At 40.8% G+C, this 18,119-nt stretch overlaps 1 protein-coding gene across 1 annotated transcript in view; it reads right to left on the bottom strand.

The window, feature by feature from the left end:
- The window catches only part of egf (epidermal growth factor), a 107,415-nt gene that overhangs the window by 52,018 nt on the left and 37,278 nt on the right, over window positions 1–18,119 (bottom strand). The window contains exons 7-11 of the mRNA XM_072256990.1: window positions 16,494–16,616; window positions 10,554–10,676; window positions 7,023–7,148; window positions 5,759–5,895; window positions 3,673–3,821 (exon numbers count right to left, since the gene is read on the bottom strand). Of these exons, the coding sequence (XP_072113091.1) occupies window positions 3,673–3,821; window positions 5,759–5,895; window positions 7,023–7,148; window positions 10,554–10,676; window positions 16,494–16,616 (658 nt within the window). The remainder of the gene's footprint in view (window positions 1–3,672; window positions 3,822–5,758; window positions 5,896–7,022; window positions 7,149–10,553; window positions 10,677–16,493; window positions 16,617–18,119) is intronic.

Below are 18,119 nucleotides of genomic sequence, written 5' to 3'. Positions count from 1 at the left end.
AAGAGCTTTTTAAGCTCTTGAGCAACGTGCACGGAATGCTGGGACGACTCATCAAGACGGTAGCATCTACTGAGGGGAATCAACAGTTAACATTTTGGGCAGAGACTCTTCATCAGAACTGGAAAGAAACCGGACAGAAGCCAGAATAAAAAGGTGGGGAGAGGGTAGAAGTACAAGCTGGAAGGTCTTAGGCGAGACCAGCTGAGGGGGAAGGTGGGTGGGTAGGTAGGGAAGGGGTGGGGATGAAGCAAGAAGCTAGGAGGTAAGGTGCTGAAAAAGAAGGAATCTAGTAGGAGATTGCAGTGGAGCATGGAAGAAAAGTTAGGAGTAGGGGAACCAGAGAGAGAACAATGACAGCACAATAAATAGAGAGTATTATTATATATGTTCCAATATAAACTAATATAGTCTGCATATTGTACTACCACTGTTCACAGCTGGAATGAAGAAGGGTGGGCGATAACCCCACCTGTCAGATTGCCTTATTTCAAGTGGCAGATTCTTATACTTGGAAATCATACTGAGCTCCCCCACTTGTATGCAACAATCCCCTACTCATTGTCATGTGACGGAGAAATCACCCTGCTTTTATTGACATAAAGCAGTAGTTCTGGCCATGGATTCCTTCCTGAAGTTTCCTTTAAAGTAGTCTCTATGCAGGGTTTTGCTGTCACTCTGTACAGATGGGTCTATTTTTGGAGTAAATCAGTTTGCAACTCGTTAGCTGACACAACATGATCCATAGACACTCTGCACACTGGGAATCTAGGTTTTCCTTTGCTTTAATGCCCTTGTGGTCATAAGGCTTGTGTTGGCCACTCGCTGAGCATTGTGGCTTAGTTAGTACCATTCATACTCACTATTTCAAATTTATGGGTTCATACTCTACTCAGAGGTGTCAGCATACAATATCTCAGCTGACACTCAGGGTTTGTCTGTTGACTGGCATGGTGTGGAAAGCTCTGCTGGGGACGGTAGTGGGGGGAGATTCAATTGCAGCATTCAAAACAGAACTGTATAGTACCTGAAAGAAAAGAACTTTCAGGATTGGCGGGGTTTCGGATCTAAGTTAGCTAACCGTACCAAGATTGTTGGTGGTAGAGGTAGATCACCTGCAGATATTGGCAGAGAAATGGCAGATGGAGTTTAGCCTGGCCAAAGGTGAAGTGCTGAACTTTGTGTGATCAAATGTAAAGAGACAGAACGCTGTTAATGGGAAGATCCTTAACAATGTTGGTGTGCTGAGGGATCTTGGGATCCAAATCCATGGGTCATTGAAAGTAGCTAGACGGGTTGGTGGGGTAGTAAAGAAAGCATTCGGCATGCTAATCATTACTAGTCAAAGAACTGAGTTCAAGAGTTGGGAAGTTATGTTGCAGCTTCATAAAACCATAGTTCAGCTCCATTTGGAGTTTTACTTTCAGTCCTGGTCCCTGTATTATAGGAAAGATGTCAAATCTTTAGACAGGGTACAGAAGTTTACCAGGATGCTGCTCGGATTAGAGGGCATGTGTTAAAGGAGTGGTTGGTCAACCTTAGGCTGTTTTCTTTGGAGTGGTGCAGGCTGAGAGGAAATCTGATTGAGGTTTCTAAGATTATGAGAGGTATGGACAGATTAGACAGATAATATCTTTTCCCTGAGGTTGAAATGTCTAAAACCAGACAGCTTGCAATTAAGGTGAGAGGGGATGAGTTTAAGGAAGATGAGATAGTACAAGTTTATTTACACGGAGTGTGGTGTGTGGCTGGAATGTGTTGCCTGGTGCGGTGATGGAAACAAGTACAATGGGAGCATCCAGGAAGCTCTTAGAGAGGCAAACGAAGGTGAGGGAAATGGACTTTGTGTGGGCAGAAGGGACAAGTTTAGTTGGATATTTGATTAGTTGGGTATAATATTGTGGGGCAACGGACCTATTCCTGTGTTGTACTGTTTAATACTCAATGTTCTCTGTAATGTTTTAAAGAAGAATTAGGGAAACAGATCCCTGATCCTGGTCAGCAGTGACCTCTTAATCAACAGCATTAAAACCATTTATAGAATTGTGCAGCACAGGCCCTTCAGCCCATCAGCCATCTCCTACCCCTTACAGTAATCCTATATTCCCATCAGCCTATCCCAGAGTCTACCATTCATCTGCCCTTGAACAATTTACTGTGGCCAATTAACCTCCTAACTTACAGGTGGCTGTGATGTGGGAGGATGATGAAGAGAAAGATCGATATGGAGAGAATGTGTCAACTTCACACATTTAGCACCAAAGGTCAGGATTGAAACCGATCACTGGAACAGAGAGATAGCTGTTATCACTGCGTTACCCAGGACTACTGTATACAATTCAAAACTACCTCATTTTGATGTGTGTATTGCAACCTATAAAATATGCTATAGAAATGCAGATTAAAAACAATATATTCCTTTGCTTTCTTCCAAGTACATAAATGTAATATATTACATTCACGATACAGAATTCATGTTTAATCAAAATTTTCACGCGAATCTTCTCCTTTAGGAATAGCCAAAGTAGAAGCAATGATATCACAGTTTCAGCTGCAGACTGTAATGAAAAAGGAATTTCCAATGTAATAGCAAGGTAATAATATTTTAATCAGCACTTTCAGCAAATCTTTATCTCTTCCTGCTCCTGATGCTTGTCACAGGAATGCCTGCAAATACTTGCACTGGTTTATTTGGACCAGATCTAACATGGCAGGTATGAGCAGCCCTGACTACTAGGAGGTTTCAGTGTTGAGCAGCTCAGGATAGGTCCAGTGTGTGACACACAGATGTGAGGACTGTTTAACAGAGCAGATGTTAATGATGGCTTATCGGTGACTTTACCACAGCTACTGATTCTGAGATGGGAATTAGGCATGGCTTTAAGGAAGTAATGCATAAAACACAAATTGCAATAATTGCACTTATTTTCTTCAGCCAGGGTGACAACAAAAATAGGTTGAATTGGGAAAAGAAAATATTGTTGAGAGATTTTTGAGAGACCTGCATCTATCAATCACTTCTTGTCAGTCACAAACACAAAGGTATGAAACCAGTGGTTTAATGTTTTGAAGTTACAAAACATAACATTGGCGACGGAGTATTTATAAAGTGAACAAGAGACGGCTGCCGACCTGTCAAAGTGCAGCGAGACACTTGCTTTAAAAATACCTCATCGCCAATGTTATCTTTTGTGACTTCAAAACATTAACTTAATTCCAAGGAAAGACGCGGAGTCTGGGAATGCAGGTCTGGCTTCATCTTTACTTTTAGCGAGGTGCATACGTATCATATGGTAGTGAGATGATGTATGCAACTCACATATTTTCTACATATAACCCATAATGAATTATTCAAATGAACAATAATCAACCTATATATATATATTCAAGATTACTGAAATATTAAATACACAACAATCGTTTCTGAGAGCATAAAATGTAGAAGTATGAACATTAATAATCCCTTTTCCTGGCAAATCGCTGAGACCATCTTTTCCTTTGCCAGAATAAATGTATCCCTCTAGATACAACCAAATCCTATTTGCTGGTGCCTATATTTATTTCCTGTTGGATTCTTTAAGAAGCACTAACAGATGTCCAGCCAAACACGTGATTTCACCAGATAGTTAAAATTAGGGTAAACCTTGAGGATTAGCTCTTTAACTACAGGTGTACCTTCTGTCAATCCAGTATAATTTGCGGTTAATCCAGTCCACAGCTAGTCCTTCAGGTGAATCCACATCCTTGCTAATGAATTTCTCACGCTCAGAACCATCCAGATTAGCTACTTCGATCTGTTTCAGGCCCATGTGAGCGAAATAAATCTACAAACAGAAAACAAAACCACAGTGGCTTCATCAAACAGCTGTTACACAGAAATGTCCATTAAATATCGAAGAGCATTGTACCCATATGAACTCGCACAATAATCTTGTTGAACTGCCATCTGTTTACCATATGCAAAAGCTGACATTCAGCCCTGTTATTTCAAGCTGTAGTGATGAGTTGGAGAATGGAAAGCTTTCTGTTTTGAGCATGGTGATAAGATTGGGCACTCTGGTGACAGGCACGCAGAATTACATGCATGGTAGTGATTTTTATACTTTGCTGTCAGAATCAGGTTTAATATCACTGGCATAAGCTGTGAAATTTGTTGTTATGTGGCAGCTGTGCAATACAACAAATAATCATAAAAACTGAAGTTACAGTAAATATATATATATATTTTAAAATTTAAATTAAATAAGTAGTGCAAAAACAGAAACTGAAAAATAGTGAGGTGGTGTTCATGGGCTGAATGGCTTTTCAGATATTTGATGACAGAAGGGAAGAAGCTGTTCCTGAATCATTGAGTGAGTGCCTTCAGGCTCCTGTACCTCCTCCTTGATGTCAGCAATGAGAAGAGGTCACGTCCTGGGTGATGGGGGTCCTTAATGATGGATGTCATCTTTTTAAGGCATCACTCCTTAAAGACGTCCTGGATGCTGTGGATGCTAGTACCATGACGCAGCTGACTGAGTTTACAACGTTCTGCAGTTTATTTCGATCCTGCGCAGTGCCTCCCCTCCTCCCCCCCCCACCATACTAGACAGTGCAGCCAGTTAGAATGCTCTCCATAGTGCATCTGTAGAAATTGGTGAGTGTCATTGGTGACGTACCAAATCACCTCCTAATGAAGTATAGCTGCTGTTGTACCTTCTTTGTAACTGCATCGATATGTTGGGACCAGGGTAGACCCTCAGAGATGTTGACACCCAGGAAATTGAAATTGCTCACCCTTTCCACTTCCTATCCCTCAGTGCAATGCACTTCAATCATTAGCTTAACTTACAAGAGTGACCCTTATATCAGTCTACAACATACAACTATATCTGTGAAGGGAAGCCGTGTGGGTTTTTGACACGTTGGTTCCTCCTGACCATCTCAATGTAATGATACCAGCTGACTGGGAAATCAATGACAGGTTGGTAACTGTTTTCAGAAGAGAGATGGTGATCACAGGGAATACAGCATGGGCAGGCAGCTGCTTCCTGACCTCTCACTTTAATGGATGAAAGATCATCAGTTCTGCACCCATGATTTCTAATCTGAGCTGTCTGAATGCTCACACGTGTAACTTTCAAAACGCTTCTTGGTAACTAATCTAGTCCAATCCAAATGCAAATTTATTCTCAACTAATGTGCAGGCACACTTTTCCAGGACAGGATTGAGAACATTTTCCTTACTCTAGAAGAACTAAACCAAAGGCACTCCCCTACCCAAATCCCAGCAAATTGAACATAAACCATGTGCATTTTAAAATAAGGATAAAATATTGCCTTCTTGCCTTCTTCATTGAAAGAGGTTAATCATTAGAGTGTAGTGTCCTTGGTGAGTGATTGTATCCATTACTGTTATCTGATTGTCATAATTATCCAGAATATGACTTAATACTTTTTATGATCAATATACCAGATTAGTTAATCACCATGGTCTGAAAGTCTCCTGATAATGTTAATGTAAGCAATTTTGAATGATGATTTAAACTATACTATAAAAAGTATATCTAATTAATTTTCATACATTTTAAATAGTCTAACCTTTCTGCAAAAAGCTCAGAACGTCTCAGTGTGCTGCAAGATTTTACCAACAGTAATTTCTGAACTTCTGCTTCAGAAGTATTAAACCAAAATGATATGTTGATTAAACCCCGGAAGAATTTGAAGACTTTAAAATCACTCACAAGGGATAAACCATGTGAAATTATAACATCCTATTTACCTTACTTTGAACTGGATCATAGTCAAATGCTAAGACTCTTCCCATCTGTCCTTCCAGAACAATATGATAATCTGTTCCATCAAAGTTTATGCGCCGTATATCGTGACCGTTTGCAAATAACAGGAATGGTCTGGGACCTGGTAAATAATAAATTAGATTATTTTCAAAAAAAAACTCAAAATCCATGTTTTATGCCCAAGCCTTTATAGTGAGCTGGGGGAACCATACTGGGAGACTTAAAAGGTATTCAGCTACAAATTCACACCAAAAAGACATCTTAAAACTTCAAAGTTGAGGACAAGAAGGCATAAAAGGAAAAAAGGAAAGACAAGAAAAAAGTTTAAGCTCAGTGTTTGTCAATCGGAGCAGAAGTGTAAATTTAATTAGACAATGGAGCCACCGCAGAAAAGATAGAAGGACTTTGTGAGATAGCAAAATGTTCATTAAGATTTACCAAGGAACAGAGACCCAAAATAGAGAGTTTAATTTTTTCAGAGCCAAGGGGTTGAGGATAGATTTGAGGAGAAACTGATGATAACAATTTTGAAAGGGTGCAGGCAAGGAAGAGGAAGAGAAAAGGTGCATCTTGTAGTGGTAGTTAATAATGTTAATCCTAAATCATTCAGTTAACCACTCACATGTGGAAGGAGTTCACATACTGTACAAGCAGGGTTGTCAATAAAGTTCAGTTGAGTATGCATGCTGGTGTCCTGATGTGCTCAATATTGAACACAACACATGTGTAAGTAGTATCCACTGTTTATAAACTTAAGCAACACACACAAAAAACTGGAGGAACTCAGCAGTCCAGGCAACATCTATGGAAAAATGTACACTCCACGTCGACTGTGCTTTTTTTCATCGATGCTGCCTGGTCTGCTGAGTTCGTCCAGCATTTTGAGTGTGTTGCTCGGATTTCCAGCATCTGCAGATTTTCTCTTTTAGTGTTAATGAACTTATGCTTGTTAGAAGTGAATTGGTAAAGAACATCGAGGAATCAGTTCATCATAACGGGAAGGGAGATTTTTGGTTAAAATGATGGATAACATGGCAAAAAACAGAGTGGGTCAATCTTGCAGATCTGACCATAGACAACAAATCCAGTACTGGAAAGCTATTCCATATATCTACACCGTATGCACATATATATAGTTCCACGATGACACTGTGCTGCCATCTCTGTTGAGTCACAGCTCAGATATGTCACTCAGATTCAACGCATCATGATTTAATGACATTGTCAACATCGGGCATCACAACCAACCTGAAGCACGGCAGTGTAGTCCATCAAGCTGCAGACTGTAACCAGGTAGACATTCACATTTCCAAGACACCGGACCTTGCGGTACACAGATCTGGCTACAGCCACCATTATCTGGTGTGCTGCAACCTGAAAGAAAATGTCAAACCAGCGATGAACTCAGTGAACAACATTCATTGTTTAAGTGACTTTTTGTCAAACATTACTCAGAAACTGTCATTCTGGCTTCATGTATTTGATACTCTTTGAAGCAAGTTTGGATCCAGTTTGCAATGCATCGACTTTCACATTTCGTATGAGGTTCTTCTACAAACTGTCCAACAAACAAAAAAAATCATAATTGCCATTACAGTTTGCTGCTAATATAAATCTGAAACTGATGGCACTTGCCTTTATATAAATACAAAAACTACAACGCATTCAGAAAAGTGTACGTTCATGATCAAATGTTGAAATCCACAAGGCACCTATGTTGTTCTGCTGTTGTTTCATACTACCTCACCTTTGAGCTCAGTTTTGACGTGTTTGGAATGGTATGAGGTTGCTCAGTGACCATAAACTAAACTCAACACAGATAGGCTAAGTGTTAGCTAATGTGTTTTGGTCATCTTTCAGCAAAGTGACAAGATCAGTGACACGTACACTGATGATGATGAGAAGGATGGTTTAGGGTGGTTCTTGGCGTATTAATGAGACAGACAGTTTTGTTTCAGATAGTGCTGAACTTCTTGAGAGTTATTGCAGCTGTACTCATCCAGGTAGATAAAATTGCTCCTAATTCTAGAGGGTGGGAAGACCTTGAGATGTCTGGAGATGAGCCATTCACTGCAGGATAACTAATCTGTGACCTGCACCTCTAGCCTTGGTATTTATCGCTGGTCCAATTGATCTTCTGGTCAACAGTGACCTCCAGAATATTGGTGATGGGAAACTCGTGATAGTACTGTCATTGAATGTTGAAGATCGGTTAGAAATCCTCTTGCTGGAGATGCCCATTGCCTAGCACCTCTGAGTAACAGCTACCTGTCACTGTTCAGTCTATACGTGAAAGTCTTGGTGTATACTGCTTCACCCATAGAGGAGTTGGGAATGGAGTTAAATATTGAATATTCATTAGTGCAGGGGTCCCCAAACTTTTTTTCACTGTGGACCGGTTTAATATTGACAATATTCTTGCGGACTGGCCAACCTGGGGTGGGGGGGGGGGGGGTGGATTAGGTTGCCAACGGACAAGAGTAGCAGTCAAATACGTTGAGTTTACCCTGAGAAAAACTACAATGACCATGAAGCCTTGTGCGGGCACCAGTGCGCATGCGTGACTTGCTCATGCGTGTACGTGCCAATTTTTTTTCTGCAAATCGTTTTTGGCCATTCTGTTCGGGGGGGGGCGGGTTTGTTAATCACAACTGAAATATAGGTGATAAGTGGCTAATACACTCAATTTCCTTTCTAAAAAGGTTTATCTAACGAATTTAATATTAAACACACAGCGCATATTTTCCTTGCATGACTATAGTGATGTCAATTATCAGAGGAGGACAGGGGAGCTTGAAGTAAGTGTTGAACGAATTTCCGGTAGAAGTGTTTGAGGCAGGTTCGATGTTATCATTTAAAGAAAAATTAGATAGGTATATGGACAGGAAAGGAATGGAGGGTTATGGGATGAGTTTAGGTCAGAGGGACTAGGTGAGAGTGGCTTTCGGCACGGACTGGAAGGGCAGAGATGGCCTGTTTCCGTGGTGTAATTGTTATATGGTTATATAAGTCACTTATAAGTCAATTGCATCATAACATTTTAAGTAACGTTTGGATATTAAACACAGCACATATTTTCCCCGTATGAACATATAAAATCATTGCAACACACCAATATCGCTGAATCAGTGGGAGCCCTGGGCTTGTTTCCCTGCAACAACATGGTCCCATCGAGGGGTGACGGGAGAGACAGCGATACTCGAAGGGGGTTCCTTATGTCCAGTCTATTCCGCAGTTTAGTTTTCGTTGCATTCATTGCAGAGGTATGTTGGAAATGGAAGCAACGTTTTCAGTGCTTTCCTGGCTATCTCAGATATTCAGCCTTGAATTTGATCCGGAATGCCGGCAGAGATGTTATGTCAAACGTACTTTTCAGCCCGTCGTCATTTGCAAGCTCAAGGAGTTGATCTCCTTCCCGCGCTGACATGAATGACGCGCGGGTAATGACCTCGCGTGCGTAATGGCTCAACGGTGGGCATGATAGGGAATGAGGAAAGGTGCATATTGTTTCCTCGCGGCCCGGTAGCACATGCTTTGCGGCCCAGTACCAGTCCGCGGCCCAGTGGTTGGGGACTGCTGCATTAGTGAACATCCCCACTACTAACTTTACAACAGAAGGTCATTAATGTAACAGCTAAAGATGTTCGGGCCCACAACACTGCCCCATACAATGAATTTCCCTGGGCATGAATGGTTGAATGACCAAGAATTTCTTTTGTTGCTGTTTATATTGCCCAAAAAAAGGATCCAGTTTTCTCTCGGTTCATGGACCTTTTAAAGAAGCATTTGAAGTGTTTGCATCCATTTCTGGCTGGAGTCCCTCTGTTCAATGCATTGGACACTTGCTGTCACCATCAACTCAAACACAGGTGTCACTTCCCCATCTTACTTCCTGCAATATGATGACAGGGCTCCCTTTTACTGACAGAAATTTGACACAGAGGTCACAACCCACAACTTTGAGGTCTTTAAATAGACATCCATTAGTCTCGTGAGACCATGGATTTGCACCTTGGAAGATTTCCAGGGCGCATGCCTGGGCAAGGTTGTATGGAAGACCGGCAGTTGCCCATGCTGCAAGTCTCCTCTCTCCACACCACCGATGTTGTCCAAGGGAAGTGCACTAGGGCCAATACAGCTTGGCACTGGTGTCGTCGCAGAGCAATGTGTGGTTAAGTGCATTGCTCAAGGACACAACATGTAGCCTCAGCTGAGGCTCAAACTAGCGACCTTCAGATCACCAGACCGACACCTTTATCCCTCAAAGAAACAAGGAGTACCTACACTTGGTTTAAAATGCCCTTGAGGCTAGCAGATATTCATGCCATCAGGTTGGAGGCTACCCAGATGGTATATACAAGGTGTTGCTGCTCCACCTGAAGGGTGCCCTTATTTTGGCGCAAAAACCAGCCATGGAACAAGTAAAATTTGAATGCAAGTCCCTTGTCACATTCTTTACAGCTCCAAACCTGTCTGCAAATTCCATATTTTACATCTGTTATCATTCCTGACATAGATTCTTTATACTATATTTATCAGATATAAACTTCTTCCCAGAGTTGAATGGTATTTAATGCTTCAGGGACAGTGTTCTATTTAATCAGACAGTAGTAAATAAATTCTGATTATTCAAAAGTAATTAATCTCAAAATTTTTCAATTGAACTTGCTTTTCACTTTTCTAATGTCTAATGCTTAACTGCATAAACATTTTTTAAAAAAACAAACACACATTGACAGGGTAATGGCTTCAAAATAACCTTGGTATCTCAACTGATACCTGAACATGTTTTGCCATCAGGGCGTAAAACAGATCCTGGTGGACAGATGCAGATTGGCCCCTGAGATGCCTGAATGCAGTCATGGCTGCATTCGGTGTAATTTTCCAAACATGGAGTAATATCTGGTAAACAAAGGAAAAAAAGAGCATCAGTTAGATTAATATGTTTCAACAATTATTAATGTTTCAACAATTATTTCAACATGCAATAAAATGACTTTTTTCATCCCTTATTATTTGAGAGGTATTACATCTTGCTCCCATTGAATAAAAAGATTTAATATTCCTAAATATTACTCATGGACTATTAGTAATATTGTGACGAAAAGCTTTCATTTTCAAGCCAATCACTATCATTGTAAGGGCTGAGGTGGAAGTCCTGCCAAGCACTTAAAGGATGTGACAAGCACAGGGAGATAGTGTTGAAACAGAGGATGTGTTTTTCTATTTTAATTTTCTATTTTTCATTCAAGACTGAAATTAATAACTTTTGTCGAGGAAGTTGTATCGAGTGAAGAATCGACAGGGAAAGAGAATGGAAATACATATTGACTATCATCAATATCCAATGTACGATAGAGGGAATCTATGAAATCAAACAGTCCATAAAAGCTTTTATATGTTTCAATGAAGCTCATTACTTTACTACTATTAAAATTATGATCAGTTTATAAAGATAATTTAGCTAAAGATATTTTGCTTTACTTTGAACACAGGTAAATGTTTATTAAATCTAAATGTACTTTTTGAATATAAAATATGACGTAAGTGATATATGACAAGGCTCAACATGGCTATTCAAAAAAATGGAAGAGATCATCGCTATTTTGGAAATGGTTCTGATACAGCCAAAAATAGCAGTGTAAACATGGACTACAAGTGCATTTTCAATTTTTCCTATAGCTAATTCACAAAATATACAGTAAAGTCATGCTGTGGTACGTGTATCAAAACTTGCTGGAACTAATGATGAATTAATGAATTAAGGAACTCAGAGATCACACCTACATGTCCATTACCCAGGGAAAAAGACATACTATCCATCTTATCTATGCTTCTCATAATTTTAAATATTTCTACAAGGTCGCTCCTACATAAGGTCGCTCCTACATTTCAGGGAATGAAGATTTAGCCTGGCCAACCGCTCCTTGTAACTCAGGCCTTCTAGTGTTGGCAACATCCTTGTAAATCTGTTCTTCGACGATCTGAAATATTCATGACTACTTTCTAGATTTGCACTTATTTATCTTGAGAAACCCATATAAGCTAATGAACAATAAATAAATGGTTAAGATATGAAACTAATTACCCAAATGAGATTGATGTATTTGTGAAACAAATTAAATAGATGAGGAAGGAGAAATGAAAGGCAGTATTAAAGAGGTGCAGATTTGTGTGTGTAAAGCTCTGGTTAAGATTTCTGCTGCTATGCTGTGAGGAATTTCATTTAGTAGCCTGCTGTAAAGGCAGTGTGTCCTACAGGTAGAATGCTTTGGTTTCAGCTAAAGATAAGGGGCCATGTTGTTCATCTTAGGAATTTTGTGTCAACCAATCAGGATGGTGGGATCAGGAGAAGGTGCTAGAGAGAGCTAGGTGGAGAGAGATTTGTGACAGACAGTAGTGGTGTTCTTGGTCTCTTAGTGAGAGATGCGATAGAAAGAAGATCGGGAGAGATGCCTGTAGGATTCAATCCGACGGGAAGACACGATTGCAAGGAGTGCTTTGCGAGATGAAGGAGTCCAAGACGGGAAGCTCTACCAGTGATTGGTGATGACAATTCAGCGCCATGAGTAACAGCTATACCTGGCTTTTGGAAGCAATGAGCTAGTCTAACTGTAATGGGCCCTTATATTTATTTTTCTTTCTTTTCTTTCACTTAATAACTGTTTGACTAAGTTGAAATTAGTAAACATACTTTCTTTATAGTTTAATGCCGGTGTATGATCTGTCATTTCTGGACTACCGATAATTGTATTTATGCAGCATTTGCTCAAATTGAAGTTTCTTTATTCGGAATTTCCTGTTTGGTTGAACGCCAAATCATACTGACTCTAGACGTATATTGTTATAAAGGTGGTCTTCTCGCCGCTGAGTCACATGGTTGCTAGCAGAGTTAGCTATCGAGCCAAGTTTGCATACGAGCCCAGTGAGAGGGTTACATGTAGAATGTAAGAACCAATGTAGACACATTTTTTGACCTATATTTGACAAATTTCATATAATATCTGGATCATAGTTCAGCTAAGAGTTACTCTCCGCTATTGCCAAAGAAATAACATTATGATTTTAAAAGAACGTTCAAAAAATTATGTTAGTTTTCTCTGGTCCTTAAATTTACATATGAGATTTCACTACAGTAATAATTTTGATTCCTACTCTGAAAAGCTAATTCTTGAGTTAGTGAGAATATGCTGGGTCTTTAAATGTAGAGCTTCAGCCTCTTTTTAATCAGTGAGTTCTGATGAATTAATCAGAGAATCATGGACTCACGGAAAAATACAGCACCTTTGTAAGCTAATCCCATTGCCAACATTTGACTTGTATCCCTCTAAACCTTCAGTTTGTTATCATATGGACAAGTACATGTAGCAAAGGTATCATGGCAAGCAAATCCAGGGATGGTGTACTGTCCATATAGAATAATAGCCCTTGGTTGGGAACAGAGGATCAGAAATGGGACATCAGCTGGGTTCATTGGAAGGCCAGCAATGAAAAATGGACAAGGCCATACCACGGATGATCACATTGTGTAGTAAGCAGTCGGGTTAGTAATACTGTTTCCTCATGGAGAGACAGAGGGGCAATGTTTCATTTCTATGGGGGCTACAGAATTGTTATCAAAACCATTCCAACTCACAAGCTATTGAAGGGGGTAAGAGGTGCATGTGGCATGAGGACTGCCTATCAGAAGCTTCAAAACTAAAACAAAGCTGGGGGAGTAAGTAAAGAGGTCAAGTAGTTATTTTTCAGGAAGCAGCTTGACTGGCTATGTTTCTTAACGTAGAGATTTTGGCAGCTTCCATTCTGCCAACTTTAAGCATATGTAGTATTTTTTGAAAATAAATTATTTCCAAAAAAAAAATTATTTTCAATAAGAACCAATAGGGCACCCTGCAATGTAAACCTGTAATATTGTTAGTTCTAAAAAATCCCCACATACAAGTTCAAAATTCAAAGTAAATTTCATTATCGAAGTATATATATGTCACTATATACAACCCAGAGATTCACTTTCCTGTGGGTATAGTCGGCAAATCTATCGAATAGTAACTACAACAGGATCAATGAAAGATCAACCAGAGTACAGAAGACAACAAACTGTGCAAAGGCAAATATAAATAAATAGCGATAAATAACGAGAACATGAGATAATGAGATGAAGAGTCCTTAAAGTGAGATCATTGGTTGTGGGAGCATCTCACTGGATGGCAAGTGAGTGTGGTTATCCCCTTGTATTCAGGAGCCTGATGGTTGAGGGGTAATAACTGTATAAAAAGCATCCCCACGTTATCATTTATACTTTTTAAATAAGTAGTTACTTTTACACCACATTTTAAAATAAATACAAGATGATAACCAAACAGAGCAGTTTGGTAATGAATGTTCACTGAAGGAGGACAACTACTTCTACCATGAGCTAAGTCCATGGGAATATAGGTGACCCAGCTGAATTCCAGTGCCTTTATTCCCCGTTGTTAACTGACTTCATCTGGGAATGTCTGGCAAAGTTAGACTCTAAATTTGAACAGATTTGTTTTCATACGTGTTGATGATATTTTATAACATTTAATTAATAAATGATTTCAACAATCACTGATATACCCAGCATAAGTCTCCTCATTTGCAGATCCCAGTCAGTTCAGATTGACAACACCATCCACAACCTCCATCAGTACAGCTGCACCACAAGGTTGTGTGCTTAGTCCCCTGTTCTATTCACTTTATACTTCTGACTGTGTGGCTATACACAGCTCCATTGCCCATATTCAAGTTTGCCGACAACACCACTGTCATGGGCCAATCAAAGGCGGTGACAGATCAGCCTATAGGAGGGGGATTGAAAATCTGGCTGAGTGGTGCCATAACAACAACCTTGTACTCAATATCAGCAAGACCAAAGAGCTGATTGTTGAATCAGGTGGAGGAAACCAGAGTTCCATGAGCTAGACTCAGAGGATCAGAGGTAGAGAAAGTCAACAACTTTAAATTCCTGGATGTTATTATTTCAGAGGACCTGTCCTGGGTCCAGCAGATAAGTAATATCAAAGAAAGCATGGCAGAGCCTTGACTTCCTTAGGAGTTTTTGGGAATTCAGCACGACATCTGAAACTTTGACAAACTTCCATACTCAACTTGGTCAAATTATAGAAGTGGTGGAGAGTAGATTGACTGGCTGCATCAGAGATATGGGAACTACAATGCCCTTGAAGAGAAAAATCCTACAAAAAGTAATAGATACAGCCCACTCCATCACAGGTAAACCCCTCCACACCATTGAGTACACCTACACAAAACATCGCAGGAAAGCAGCACCCATCGTCAGGGACCCACACTACCCAGGACGTGCTCTCTTCTCCCTGTTGCCATCAGGAAGATGGTATAGGAGCCTTAGTATTCACATCACTAGGTCCAGGAACAGTTATTACGCCTCAACCATCAGCCTCTTGAACCAAAGGGGATAACTTCACTTGCCCCATCATTAAAATGTTCCCACAACCGATGGGCTCACTTTCAAGGACTCTTCATCTCAAGTTCTCGATATTTATTGCTTATTTATTTATTATTATTAGTTCTTTCTTTTTGTATTTGCACAGTTGTCTTTTGCATTCTAGTGGAACACACTAGTTAGTGTGGTCTTTCATTGATTCTATTAGACCATAAAACCATAAGATACAGGAGCAGAATTAGGCCATTTGGCCCATTGAGTCTGGTCTGCCATTTCAACATGGCTGATCCAATTTTCCTCTCAGCCCTAATCTCCTGCCTTCTCCCCAAATCCCTTCATGCCCTGACTAATCAAGAATCTATCAACCTCTGCCTTAAATATTCAGAAAGACCTGGCCTCCACAGCTGCCTATGGCAACAAATTCCACAGATTTACCACTCTCTGGCGAAAGAAATTCCTCCTCATCTCCATTCTAAAAGGATGCCGCTCTATTCTGAGGCTGTGTCCTCTGGTCCTAGACATTCCCACTGTAATAAACATCCTCTGCACATCCACTCTATCAAGACCTATCACTATTTGATAGGTTTCAATGAGGTAACCTCTCATTCTTCTGCATTCTGGTGAATACAGGCCCAAAGCCATCAAATGCTCTTCATGTGACAAGCCGTTCTATCCTGGAATCATTTTCGTGAACTTCTTTTGAATCCTCTCCAATTTCAGCACATCATTTCTAAGGGGCCCAAAACTGTCACAATACTCTAAGTGAGTCCTAACCAGTGCTTTATAAAGTGTCAACATTACATCCTTGGTTTTATATTCTAGACCTCTTGAAATGAATGCTAACATTGCATTTTCCTTCCTCACCACAGACTCACAGACTCAATCTGCAAGTTATCCTTTAGGGAATCGTGCACAAGGACTCGCAATTCCCTCTGCACCTCAGCTTTTAGTATTTTCTCTCCATCACTAGATTCTGATTATTATTCTATTATGGATTTATTGAGTATGACTAAGAAAATGAATCTCACAACGGTTGTATATGGTGACATATCTACTTGACAATAAATTTACTTTGAAATTTGAAGTAACTTCCTCAGTTCCAACAGTAGCTATCAGTGTTTTACAATGGAAATTCTAGATGGCATGATATTGCAATTTTTGGGTATAGAATGTGAACAAAGGAGGCTATCTGGATGCTGGTGGTCAGAGTATTGATGCAGTCTGTCCCTGGCTGGTAATGGCTTGGGAAGGTATGTATTTTCACAAAATCTTACCCTGGCATGTTTTCATATCGGGCTGCAATACGAACCCTTTTGGACAGAAGCAAACATAAGAGCCTGGGACATTTTCACAGCCCAATGTGCAGCCATGGTTCCAAAAAGCACATTCATTGACATCTGGGGAGTAATGAATTATGTTAGAAATATTATTGTTTGTGATTGTAGCGACCAATTCTAACAAGTGAATTGTTGGCAACCTAGCACGGTATCTCAGTTAACACACATAAAAGTTTATAACACATAACACACATACCTCAACACTGTTTTATCCCCCCTTGTTCAATCCCTTCCTACCTATGTTCGTGACACTTCTCATGCTCTGAAACTTTTCGATGATTTTAAGTTCCCTGGCCCCCACCGCTTTATCTTCACCATGGATGTCCAGTCCCTATATACCTCCATCCCCCGTCAGGAAGGTCTCAAAGCCCTCCGCTTCTCTTTGGATTCCAGACCTAACCAGTTCCCCTCTACCACCACTCTGCTCCATCTAACGGAATTAGTCCTTACTCTTAATAATTTCTCCTTTGGCTCCTCCCACTTCCTCCAAACTAAAGGTGTAGCCATGGGCACCTGTAAGGGTCCTAGCTATGCCTGCCTTTTTGTTGGCTTTGTGGAACAATCTATGTTCTAAACCTATTCTGATATCTGTCCCCCATTTTTCCTTTGCTACAACAACGACTGCATTGGCGCAACTTCCTGCACGAAATTTGAGCTCGTTGACTTCATTAACTTTGCCTCCAACTTTCACCCTGCCCTAAAGTTTACCTGGTCCATTTCCGACACCTCCCTCCCCTTTCTAGATCTTTCTGTCTCTGTCTCTGGAGACAGCTTATCCACTGATGTCTACTATAAGCCTACTGACTCTCACAGCTATCTGGACTATTCCTCTTCTCACCCTGTCTCTTGCAAAAACGCCATCCCCTTCTCGCAATTCCTCCGTCTCCGCCGCATCTGCTCTCAGGATGAGGTTTTTCATTCCAGGACGAGGGAGATGTCCTCCTTTTTTAAAGAAAGGGGTTTCCCTTCCTCCACCATCAACCCAGCTCTTAAACGCATCTCCCCCATTTCACGCACATCTGCTCTCACTCCATCCTTCCGCCACCCCACTAGGAATAGGATTCCCCTTGTCCTCATCTACCACCCCACCAGCCTCCGGGTCCAACATATAATTCTCCATAACTTCTGCCACCTCCAACAGGATCCCACCACTAAGCACATCTTTCCCTCCCTCCCTCTCTCTGCTTTCCGCAGGGATCGCTCCCTATGTGACTGCCTTGTCCATTCGTCCCCCCTATCCCCCCCCACCGATCTCCCTCCTGGCACTTATCCTTGTAAGTGGAACAAGTGCTATACATGCCCTTACACTTCCTCCCTCACCACCATTCAGGGCCCCAAACAGTCCTTCCAGGTGAGGCGACACTTCACCTGTGAGTTGGCTGGGGTGATATACTGCGTCCGGTGCTCCCGATGTGGCCTTCTATATATTGGCGAGACCCGACGCAGACTGGGAGATCGTTTTGCTGAACACCTACGTTCTGTCTGCCAGAGAAAGCAGGATCTCCCAGTGGTCACACATTTTAATTCCACATCCCATTCCCATTCTGACATGTCTATCCATGG

The sequence above is a fragment of the Mobula birostris genome, chromosome 4 (assembly GCF_030028105.1).
Source record: "Mobula birostris isolate sMobBir1 chromosome 4, sMobBir1.hap1, whole genome shotgun sequence".
Taxonomy (NCBI): Eukaryota; Metazoa; Chordata; class Chondrichthyes; order Myliobatiformes; family Myliobatidae; genus Mobula; species Mobula birostris.
The sequence above is the reverse complement of the archived record's forward strand: the minus strand, read 5'-3'. Positions and strand labels throughout refer to the sequence as shown.